Source organism: Lissotriton helveticus, assembly GCF_964261635.1.
Source record: "Lissotriton helveticus chromosome 1_1 unlocalized genomic scaffold, aLisHel1.1 SUPER_1_unloc_58, whole genome shotgun sequence".
Taxonomy (NCBI): domain Eukaryota; kingdom Metazoa; phylum Chordata; class Amphibia; order Caudata; family Salamandridae; genus Lissotriton; species Lissotriton helveticus.
This window is the reverse complement of record NW_027611701.1, coordinates 1,196,304-1,209,006: the sequence shown is the minus strand read 5'-3', so window position 1 is coordinate 1,209,006 and position 12,703 is coordinate 1,196,304. Positions and strand designations below refer to the sequence as shown.

The window sequence follows — 12,703 nt, the reverse complement described above, 5'->3', positions numbered from 1 at the left end:
TGTGGAGTTTCTCATGGTGAGATAGCGTTTTTCTCTGCAGCTCTTCTGGCATTCAGAACACTCATAAAGTTTTTCATCAGTATGGAGAATCGCTTATGATTAGTGAGGCTGTGCCTATCAGATAGGAATTTCTGGCATTCACAGCATTGGTAATGTTTTTCCCCTGTGTGTGTCTGCTCATGTAGAGGGAGATTGTGTTTAAAACTGATGCTTTTCTGGCACTAAAATATTTTGATGGTGTGTTTTCTTATGGCGCTTGAAATTATCTCTACCTCTGAATCTTTTCTGACAATTAGAGCACTGATAATTGTCTTCTCCAGTATGGATTCTCATATGTTTAGTGAGATTACATTTAAGGCTGAAACATTTTTGGCATTTGGAGCACTGATAAGGTATTTCCCCAGTGTGGGTTCTTATATGGTAAGTGAGACTGCCTTTTTTACTGAAACATATCTGGCATTCCAGCACCTATATGGTTTTTCCCCAGTGTGGGTTCTTATATGATTAATGAGACTGTTTTTTTGGCAGAAATATTTTTGGCATTCAGAGCACTGATATGGTTTTTCCCCAGTGTGGGTTCTTATATGATTAATGAGACTGTTTTTTTGCCCGAAACATTTTTGGCATTCAGAGCACTGATAAGGTTTTTCCCCAGTGTGGGTTCTTATATGCTGAGTGAGATTGCTTTTTACCCTAAAACATTTGTCACATTCAGTGCACTGATAAGGTTTTTCCCCAGTGTGGAATCTCACATGCCCAGTTAGAAGTGATTTAAGTGTGAAATCTTTTGGGCATTCAGAGCACTGATAAGGTTTTTCGCCAGTGTGGACTCTCACATGTGCAGTTAGAAGTGATTTAAGTTTGAAATCTTTTGGGCATTTAGAGCACTGATAAGGGTTTTCCCCAGTGTGGGTTCTTATATGCTGAGTGAGACTGAGTTTGTCTCTGAAACATTTCTGACATTCAGAGCATGGATAAGGTTTTTCCCCAGTGTGGGTTATTGTATGTTGAGAAAGAGTTCTTTTGTCAGTGAAACATTTCTGGCATTCAGAGCACTGATAAGGTTTTTCCCCAGTGTGGATCTTTGTATGCTGTGTGAGTCTACTTTTTAAACTGAAACATTTCTGGCATTCAGAGCACGGATAAGGTTTTTCCCCAGTGTGGATTCTTATGTGCCGTGTGAGTCTACTTTTTACACTGAAACATTTCTGGCATTCAGAGCACTGATAAGGTTTTTCCCCAGTGTGGATTCGTATGTGCCGTGTGAGTCTACTTTTTACACTGAAACATTTCTGGCATTCAGAGCATTGATAAGGTTGTTCCACAGAATGGGTTATTGCATGTTGAGAAAGACGTCGTTTGTTACAAAACCTTTCCTGGCATTCAGAGCACTGATAAGGTTTCTCCCCAGTGTGGGTTCTTATATGATGAGTGAGACTGTTTTTGTCATTGAAACATTTCTGGCATTCAGAGCACTGATAAGGTTTTTCCCCAGTGTGGGTTCTTATATGATGAGTGAGACTGTTTTTGTCATTGAAACATTTCTGGCATTCAGAGCACTGATAAGGTTTTTCCCCAGTGTGGGTTCTTGTATGCCGAGTGAGACTCTTTTTTTCACTGAAACATTTCTGGCATTCAGAGCACTGATAAGGTTTTTCCCCAGTGTGGGTTCTTATATGATGAGTGAGACTGTTTTTGTCATTGAAACATTTCTGGCATTCAGAGCACTGATAACGTTTTGCCCCAGTGTGGATCTTTGTATGTTCAGTAAGTCTTCTTTTGTCACTGAAAAATTTCTGGCATTCAGAGCACTGGTAAGGTTTTTCCCCAGTGTGGGTCCTTGTATGTATAGTAAGTCCTCTTCTGTCACTGAAACATTTCTGGCATTCAGCGCACTGATAAGGTTTTTCTCCAGAGTGGATTCTCATATGTTCAGCGAGTTTCGATTTACGGGCGAAACTTTTCGGGCATTCAGCGCACTGGTAAGGTTTTTCCCCAGAGTGGGTTAATGCATGTAGATATAGACTCGCTTTGACATTAAACCTTTTCTGGCATTCAGAGCACTGATAAGGTTTTTCTCCAGTGTGGATTCTCATATGCACAGTGAGATAAGATTTACGCCTGAAACTTTTTTGGCATACTTTGCACTGAGAGTGGTTTCCCCCAGTGTGCATTGTGTCAAATTCTGTGAGATAAGATTTATGGCTGTATCTTTTTTGGCACATGTAACTTTTTCCCCCGACTTAGGTTATTTTGCCTTGATTGAGGCGGTTTTGAACACTGAATTTGTTCTCACAGTCCGTGTTTTTATAAGGTGTATTCCTAGAGTTAATATCTCTACGTTTAGTTTTCTCTTGCTTATATGCCACAGTAAGAGTGAACCCGATTTTAGAGTTAGGCTTGTTTAGATAATGTTCAGCATTTATCTCTAAAAGAAATTGTGTGTACTCTTTTTAACACTTGAATTGAGCAAACTATGTCTGGAAGCAGCCCTGTAACACCTGTCGAAATATTTCTAGCAGATAATAGTCTTTAGGTTATAGCCTATCCGGCAGCAACTTATTTTGTGACTGAAGATTTTCTCAAATCTATTTGTAAAGGTTCTTAGCAATGCAGTGATAAGGTGTTAGTCTGATATTTATTAATTAAACTGATAAGTACCTTTTTGCACTGACGTAATGGCAGTAACTGAGGGCGTTAGAACGTGCACAGTACTATTGTGGATCACGAGTCTCAGAACATCAGTTCCTTTTACCCTTTCTATGTTTGGTGTAAGGTTAAGGTTTGTAGTTCTGAAGACGAGGATTTATTTACATTACCTATAGCGCAACTGTGCTCATTTAATCCATTTTTATATTTAACAGTTTTACATATCACTCATTCACAGCAGATACTGTTGAGGCGATTTACATAGAATTACAGAACAGTACACAATAAAAAATAAACAATCTGAGATGGTTATGAACACAATAAAGTGGTGAATTTTTAAGGTTTTCGCAAGAGTGAGCAGAGTGGGTCGTGGTTTTCTACCCAGAGTCAGATAGTCTCAAACTTGTGTAACTGGTTAAAAACAGTTGTTGAACAAAGGTGATTTTCCAATCTTTCAGTTGTTAACGTGTCAGCTTCGGAGTCTTCTCTCAGCGTCTTTTCTTTGATGGTCTGCAGAAGCAACCTTTTGTTATAACTTTCTTTTTATGCAGTGTGTGCTTCCTCTCTAGAATTACATGATGTTTTAGATGAAGGTTATTCTGTACACAGATATGGCTTTGCTCTGGGTTAATGAAATGCTAAATTAGAGACTTCACTTACAGTATAGTACTTTCCTCAGCTCCCACTTCCTCGACACACTTAGATTTTGGAAATTGTTTAAACATAGAATGCTGGATGTCCTTCAGTTTTTCAAAATAATCCTTCTTATGGCACAGACTTCAGTTGCCTGGTGCTAAATCTTGCTTTCTTCGTCAGTAATTTCAATCACCTATAGTATTAAAATTAAATAGTTAATACATGAAAATTTCCCAAAATATAAATTACAAGCCAAATCAATGCAGAGTTGCTGAATTTTGAAAATGTTGAGCTGGTTTTCATACAGAGCAGAGTGTAGAATTGTAGCCTGAGAGTACTTGGATGTAGGAGTGAGGATTTATAGAATTTTCAACATTTTATTAAGCTCACAAAGGATACATGCACCCTATGGACTTGTAACATTGAATCCCAAAGGCAGAAATTAAAGTCATATGCACTGGCACCAAACAGATATTTAAAAAAGGATACTATTAATTAATTTTTAATGTAGATTTCTGGGACGGGAATTTCCCCTCCACGGACAACAGGCGTTTCCCCTGCCCTGAGTTACCACCTACTTGTATCTGGTATCCTGACTTTTGAGTTCTGGTCTCTGCCGCACACAAATCTATTGTGTGCTGCGAGGACTATGCCTACACATATCCCTCAACTATGTCCAGAGTATGAATCAAGGGCAATGAAATTAAGGAGTACTTTCATGTGCTCATTTTATTCCACCTGATTATCAGTTGTTAGGTTTTTCTGCACCTGGATGTACCGGGTGCAAAAAAACAGGATACCATTTTTTTCCAGACAGGAAAATAAGACTGAAAAGACGCACAAGACTCTGGGTGCAGCAGAAGCAGCCAAGACTTATGCTGTTTTTATACAAACTGGGAGAAACACACAATTCTTCCCTTTGTTAGACATTTCTTTACCCTCCCCTCCCCTGCTTCACTCATCGCCCAACCAACCACATGCATTTATCTACCACCTGCTTAAAACAAGTGGTAAATAAAAGCAGAAAAACACTATGAAATAGGGAATGGCATGTGGTTTGACAGGCAGAAGAATCTGTTCCTCGTGGCAACTCCCCTGTCCATGGCGTCAAACTTGTGACTGGATGTTGCTGGGGTAAATATACCACAAAGTTTTAAAAAAAACAATAACATGAGATTTTTCTGCCACTCCAGCACTGTGCAACTTCTAACAAGGGACTATGAGCGGTCTTGGACCGGTCCTGTGACCTGGAGGGTCACACCAAGTGTTCCCTTATTTAAGCCAGAGGACTATCATGGGTTTAACAGCTTGAGCGGTGGTGGCAATGCACCCTGTTGGAAGGATCAATAGCCTGATGAGATCTTTGCATCATGGTCAGTGGAGTGGCGTCCTGCTGACACACCTATGTTTATTTTTTTTGTTTTTTGTTTTTTATTAGCAATACATGAGTATTCAACTCACAAGAGTACAAACAAATTAAAGTATAGTGAGTACATGCGTCTTAACCATCACACCACATTTAAGCATATACATTTAACTCGGACAGTTCCATAGCAGATCGACTTCTTCTGGTATGCCCAACTTTAGTACATAGAATTAAACACAACAAAAAAAAATTGCCATTCAAAAATCCAAATAAGATAAAACAGGACCCCAAATTTGTACGCCCAGCTTTCGCTTACGCCTACCTTTTAATGCATACAAACTATACTCTAAATTAAATTTAGCCTAGAACCTAGCCCTCCAAGCCTCAAACTATGGGGGATCCCTTTGTTATCAGCTTGAAGCTATACATAGCCTTAATACTGCTGTTGCTAAAAAATTCAAATATATAGCATTCCTTGGTACACTATGAGCATTTACCCCCATCTCTACACCCAACAAAAGCTGCGTAGGCGACAAATCAATAGGTGTTTCCAAAATAGCAGTTAGAAATTTATCAACATGCTCTAATAATTCTTTTAATAGTGGACACGTACAGAAGATATGCATCACATCTACATCAGGGTTATCACAGCGAAAGCATTTCCCCTCCTGTCCACCACCCCATTTGGCAATCTTATGAGGTGTCATATATAAATAAAAAATAGTTTTATAATGTTGGGCAGACAGGTTAGCAGTCATAAATAATCGACTAGCTAATTCAATGGAGGTCTCCAAACTAATATCAGAACATCCTAACCTGCTTTCCCACTTACGATTATGTTCTTCCAAATCATTGGATCTTGTTTCTAACATACAACTATATAACCCCCCTATTCTTACTGCTTTTCGGCTAGCTTCAATAAGAGAATTAGTCTGAATATTCCACCGGGCAGTGAGGAGATAGTTCCTAATTTGTAAATATTTTAAAAAATCTGCCCGGGTATATGGTATTGTTCCATGATCTGATTAAATGATTTCAGACCCCCTTCCGTATACAAACCCCCCACTATTTTTATACCCTTACTCTGCCAGTTCTGCACTGTCCTATCCCAAAATACACTCGGAAAGCAAGTAACAACAGTTAATGGGGTATACCAGGAGACTTTCTCTATCATGAACATTTTCTTAATGGCTTTCCAAACCTTCCAAGCTGCTAATACAGTCTTGAATCTTGTGCGCTTATAATAGCTCCAGTCTAGGTGAATGAACAAACAGTTTTTTGCATCTGACCCCAGCAACATATGATATATAGCAGGAGATTCAGCAGCCACACTTGGCCCTATTCCAGTAAAGAGTATATTCATATGTTGGAGCATGCATGCTTAGTAGTAGAGTGTAAAGTCCGGTACAGACCACCCCCCAACCGCTCTAGGTAACACCATAAACCGTGCAGCTTTGCGGGCCTTCCCTCGTGCCCATATAAAGTTTATACATAAAGACTGTAATTGTGTCAAATGAGTGCGTGAGACTTCAAGTGGAACACATCTAAAAAAATACAGTATTTTTGGCAGGATCATCATTTTCAGCATATTGCACCTGCCAACTAATGACAGATGCAAGCATTCACACCGATCAAGCTGTCTACACACCCCTTGTAAAAGCTTCCAACAATTAGCGCCAACTAATGCTGGTGCCGACGTCCTTAATAGCACTCCTAGATATGTTACTTCCTGTGAGACCCTTGGGTCATTAAAACCCCTAACATTATGGCACAAGATTTGCGTTTTGGCGGTGTTTAATTTATATCCCGAGACAGACCCATATTCTGCAGCGAGATGTTCTACTGCCTGTATTGCTGCTGCAGGTTTAACAGAAAGCACCGCAACATCGTCTGCGTAAGCCAGAACCCGATATTGTTGTTGCTGAACAATAACAGGCTGTATTTGTGGGCTATGGTCAAGCATTTTCAAAAAAGGCTCTATATACAGGGCAAATAATAATGGGGAGCAGGGGTAGCCCTGTCTAGTACCCCACTTTATTACCACTGCTTTTGACTCGAGGCCCAGGGTACAGATCTTAGCGACAGGTTGGCAGTATAGCGTTTGTATTGCTACTATATATTGCTGCCCAAAACCCCGCTGCCGCATTACTTCCCATAAAAAACACCAAGACACTCGGTCAAACGCCTTCTCGGCATCTAACAAAATAAGGCTCAGCGGGTCCCCAGTAGCGTTGGCGTTATCTAATAATGCAATAACTCTACTAACATGATTTGTAGTGCCACGCTTAGGGATAAAGCCATGTTGTCTAATAGACACAAGTGGCGATATTACGGTGGCAAGCCGAGTGGCCAACATTTTTGAATACATTTTGCCATCCGCGTTTAAAAGAGATATGGGGCAATACGATGCTGGAAGCTACGCTGGTTTACCTTTTTTCTAAACACAATAATACTGGCTTCGCCCCGTGATTTCGGTGCCAATCCACCTTGTGCTCTTTTAAATATTAATAACATATCATCTTTTATAAATTCGAAGAAAGCTTTATATACCTCCAATGGTAATTTATCAGGGCCCGCAGCCTTACTAATTGCAAGTTCCTTAATAGCTTCTTCGAGTTCCAGCATTGTAATAGGAGCTTCTAATCTCGTTACGTCCTCCTCCCCAATATCTTGCTCACACTGTTGAGATACAAATTTCTTGACTTTCTGGACATCATATTGATCATCCGTGTATAATGCTTCATAAAAACTTCTGAACACCTCCAGTATACCATTCTCATTCTCAACACGCTGGCCATTACTATCCAAAATGTAATTGATTCTCTCAGCTGCGTCCTTCATCCTTAATTTTTGCGCCAAGCACCTACCGCTAGCCTCCCCATATTCATAGTTAAGTCGCTGTCTTACTACATATTTTTTAGCAGCCTCTTGGCTCCATTGGAGATTTATTTTCGCCTTGATCTTTGACACTTCTACTACTAATGCCCCAATGTCCCTACCCATATGTATACCCTGAACTAGAGCCTCTTCAGCTCTGACCAGACCCTGATATAGCTCATGTTCCTTTAACACCTGTTGCTTCTGATTATACAAACCATAACTAAGGGTTTCTCCCCTAAAAGCAGCCTTGAATGCATCCCAAACATACTCGGGATCAGTACTACCCTGATTAATACGAACAAATTTAGCTATCCAAGCCTGCATCTACACAATAAACTGTTCATCCAGGAGAAGGGAGAAGCTTCCGGTCAAAAGAAAATGCCCTGGGTTTATTCAGAACTGCTACACCTGGAATAGATGACACACCTATGTAATGCTCCATTTCTCTGCCTGTGCCCAGACTTTGCACTAACATCATGTGCGTGTTTAGGGTGTTGGTGTGCGTAGCATAAAAGCAATGTGAGAGTGCGACAGAGTAAACTGCATCTCCTGCCTGCCAGTTGTGTATACAAGTGGGACCATCTATCCCTCTTTTATACCCCAGTTCAAAGTCCTGTTGTTACCTAGGAATAATGTGCTCTACAAAGTACCCAGGTTCCTTTTACCCTTTCTATGTTTGGTGTAAGGTTAAGGTTTGTAGTTCTGAAGACGAGGATTTATTTACATTACCTATAGCGCAACTGTGCTCATTTAATCCATTTTTATATTTAACAGTTTTACATATCACTCATTCACAGCAGATACTGTTGAGGCGATTTACATAGAATTACAGAACAGTACACAATAAAAAATAAACAATCTGAGATGGTTATGAACACAATAAAGTGGTGAATTTTTAAGGTTTTCGCAAGAGTGAGCAGAGTGGGTCGTGGTTTTCTACCCAGAGTCAGATAGTCTCAAACTTGTGTAACTGGTTAAAAACAGTTGTTGAACAAAGGTGATTTTCCAATCTTTCAGTTGTTAACGTGTCAGCTTCGGAGTCTTCTCTCAGCGTCTTTTCTTTGATGGTCTGCAGAAGCAACCTTTTGTTATAACTTTCTTTTTATGCAGTGTGTGCTTCCTCTCTAGAATTACATGATGTTTTAGATGAAGGTTATTCTGTACACAGATATGGCTTTGCTCTGGGTTAATGAAATGCTAAATTAGAGACTTCACTTACAGTATAGTACTTTCCTCAGCTCCCACTTCCTCGACACACTTAGATTTTGGAAATTGTTTAAACATAGAATGCTGGATGTCCTTCAGTTTTTCAAAATAATCCTTCTTATGGCACAGACTTCAGTTGCCTGGTGCTAAATCTTGCTTTCTTCGTCAGTAATTTCAATCACCTATAGTATTAAAATTAAATAGTTAATACATGAAAATTTCCCAAAATATAAATTACAAGCCAAATCAATGCAGAGTTGCTGAATTTTGAAAATGTTGAGCTGGTTTTCATACAGAGCAGAGTGTAGAATTGTAGCCTGAGAGTACTTGGATGTAGGAGTGAGGATTTATAGAATTTTCAACATTTTATTAAGCTCACAAAGGATACATGCACCCTATGGACTTGTAACATTGAATCCCAAAGGCAGAAATTAAAGTCATATGCACTGGCACCAAACAGATATTTAAAAAAGGATACTATTAATTAATTTTTAATGTAGATTTCTGGGACGGGAATTTCCCCTCCACGGACAACAGGCGTTTCCCCTGCCCTGAGTTACCACCTACTTGTATCTGGTATCCTGACTTTTGAGTTCTGGTCTCTGCCGCACACAAATCTATTGTGTGCTGCGAGGACTATGCCTACACATATCCCTCAACTATGTCCAGAGTATGAATCAAGGGCAATGAAATTAAGGAGTACTTTCATGTGCTCATTTTATTCCACCTGATTATCAGTTGTTAGGTTTTTCTGCACCTGGATGTACCGGGTGCAAAAAAACAGGATACCATTTTTTTCCAGACAGGAAAATAAGACTGAAAAGACGCACAAGACTCTGGGTGCAGCAGAAGCAGCCAAGACTTATGCTGTTTTTATACAAACTGGGAGAAACACACAATTCTTCCCTTTGTTAGACATTTCTTTACCCTCCCCTCCCCTGCTTCACCCATCGCCCAACCAACCACATGCATTTATCTACCACCTGCTTAAAACAAGTGGTAAATAAAAGCAGAAAAACACTATGAAATAGGGAATGGCATGTGGTTTGACAGGCAGAAGAATCTGTTCCTCGTGGCAACTCCCCTGTCCATGGCGTCAAACTTGTGACTGCATGTTGCTGGGGTAAATATACCACAAAGTTTTAAAAAAAACAATAACATGAGATTTTTCTGCCACTCCAGCACTGTGCAACTTCTAACAAGGGACTATGAGCGGTCTTGGACCGGTCCTGTGACCTGGAGGGTCACACCAAGTGTTCCCTTATTTAAGCCAGAGGACTATCATGGGTTTAACAGCTTGAGCGGTGGTGGCAATGCACCCTGTTGGAAGGATCAATAGCCTGATGAGATCTTTGCATCATGGTCAGTGGAGTGGCGTCCTGCTGACACACCTATGTTTATTTTTTTTGTTTTTTGTTTTTTATTAGCAATACATGAGTATTCAACTCACAAGAGTACAAACAAATTAAAGTATAGTGAGTACATGCGTCTTAACCATCACACCACATTTAAGCATATACATTTAACTCGGACAGTTCCATAGCAGATCGACTTCTTCTGGTATGCCCAACTTTAGTACATAGAATTAAACACAACAAAAAAAAATTGCCATTCAAAAATCCAAATAAGATAAAACAGGACCCCAAATTTGTACGCCCAGCTTTCGCTTACGCCTACCTTTTAATGCATACAAACTATACTCTAAATTAAATTTAGCCTAGAACCTAGCCCTCCAAGCCTCAAACTATGGGGGATCCCTTTGTTATCAGCTTGAAGCTATACATAGCCTTAATACTGCTGTTGCTAAAAAATTCAAATATATAGCATTCCTTGGTACACTATGAGCATTTACCCCCATCTCTACACCCAACAAAAGCTGCGTAGGCGACAAATCAATAGGTGTTTACAAAATAGCAGTTAGAAATTTATCAACATGCTCTAATAATTCTTTTAATAGTGGACACGTACAGAAGATATGCATCACATCTACATCAGGGTTATCACAGCGAAAGCATTTCCCCTCCTGTCCACCACCCCATTTGGCAATCTTATGAGGTGTCATATATAAATAAAAAATAGTTTTATAATGTTGGGCAGACAGGTTAGCAGTCATAAATAATCGACTAGCTAATTCAATGGAGGTCTCCAAACTAATATCAGAACATCCTAACCTGCTTTCCCACTTACGATTATGTTCTTCCAAATCATTGGATCTTGTTTCTAACATACAACTATATAACCCCCCTATTCTTACTGCTTTTCGGCTAGCTTCAATAAGAGAATTAGTCTGAATATTCCACCGGGCAGTGAGGAGATAGTTCCTAATTTGTAAATATTTTAAAAAATCTGCCCGGGTATATGGTATTGTTCCATGATCTGATTAAACGATTTCAGACCCCCTTCCGTATACAAACCCCCCACTATTTTTATACCCTTACTCTGCCAGTTCTGCACTGTCCTATCCCAAAATACACTCGGAAAGCAAGTAACAACAGTTAATGGGGTATACCAGGAGACTTTCTCTATCATGAACATTTTCTTAATGGCTTTCCAAACCTTCCAAGCTGCTAATACAGTCTTGAATCTTGTGCGCTTATAATAGCTCCAGTCTAGGTGAATGAACAAACAGTTTTTTGCATCTGACCCCAGCAACATATGATATATAGCAGGAGATTCAGCAGCCACACTTGGCCCTATTCCAGTAAAGAGTATATTCATATGTTGGAGCATGCATGCTTAGTAGTAGAGTGTAAAGTCCGGTACAGACCACCCCCCAACCGCTCTAGGTAACACCATAAACCGTGCAGCTTTGCGGGCCTTCCCTCGTGCCCATATAAAGTTTATACATAAAGACTGTAATTGTGTCAAATGAGTGCGTGAGACTTCAAGTGGAACACATCTAAAAAAATACAGTATTTTTGGCAGGATCATCATTTTCAGCATATTGCACCTGCCAACTAATGACAGATGCAAGCATTCACACCGATCAAGCTGTCTACACACCCCTTGTAAAAGCTTCCAACAATTAGCGCCAACTAATGCTGGTGCCGACGTCCTTAATAGCACTCCTAGATATGTTACTTCCTGTGAGACCCTTGGGTCATTAAAACCTCTAACATTATGGCACAAGATTTGCGTTTTGGCGGTGTTTAATTTATATCCCGAGACAGACCCATATTCTGCAGCGAGATGTTCTACTGCCTGTATTGCTGCTGCAGGTTTAACAGAAAGCACCGCAACATCGTCTGCGTAAGCCAGAACCCGATATTGTTGTTGCTGAACAATAACAGGCTGTATTTGTGGGCTATGGTCAAGCATTTTCAAAAAAGGCTCTATATACAGGGCAAATAATAATGGGGAGCAGGGGTAGCCCTGTCTAGTACCCCACTTTATTACCACTGCTTTTGACTCGAGGCCCAGGGTACAGATCTTAGCGACAGGTTGGCAGTATAGCGTTTGTATTGCTACTATATATTGCTGCCCAAAACCCCGCTGCCGCATTACTTCCCATAAAAAACACCAAGACACTCGGTCAAACGCCTTCTCGGCATCTAACAAAATAAGGCTCAGCGGGTCCCCAGTAGCGTTGGCGTTATCTAATAATGCAATAACTCTACTAACATGATTTGTAGTGCCACGCTTAGGGATAAAGCCATGTTGTCTAATAGACACAAGTGGCGATATTACGGTGGCAAGCCGAGTGGCCAACATTTTTGAATACATTTTGCCATCCGCGTTTAAAAGAGATATGGGGCAATACGATGCTGGAAGCTACGCTGGTTTACCTTTTTTCTAAACACAATAATACTGGCTTCGCCCCGTGATTTCGGTGCCAATCCACCTTGTGCTCTTTTAAATATTAATAACATATCATCTTTTATAAATTCGAAGAAAGCTTTATATACCTCCAATGGTAATTTATCAGGGCCCGCAGCCTTACTAATTGCAAGTTCCTTAATAGCTTCT

At 40.1% G+C, this 12,703-nt stretch overlaps 1 protein-coding gene and 1 long non-coding RNA gene across 2 annotated transcripts in view; both read right to left on the bottom strand.

Moving 5' to 3' along the window:
- LOC144806261 (uncharacterized) overlaps positions 1-12,703 on the bottom strand; it is a 380,563-nt gene that overhangs the window by 106,310 nt on the left and 261,550 nt on the right. The window contains 1 exon segment of the mRNA XM_078672655.1: positions 474-2,147. Within this exon segment, the coding sequence (XP_078528781.1) occupies positions 474-2,147 (1,674 nt within the window).
- Positions 8,532-12,703, bottom strand: part of LOC144806264 (uncharacterized) — a 46,024-nt gene continuing 41,852 nt past the window's right edge. Inside the window, exon 4 of the long non-coding RNA XR_013605747.1 lies at positions 8,532-8,919. This is a non-coding gene — a long non-coding RNA (uncharacterized LOC144806264). The remainder of the gene's footprint in view (positions 8,920-12,703) is intronic.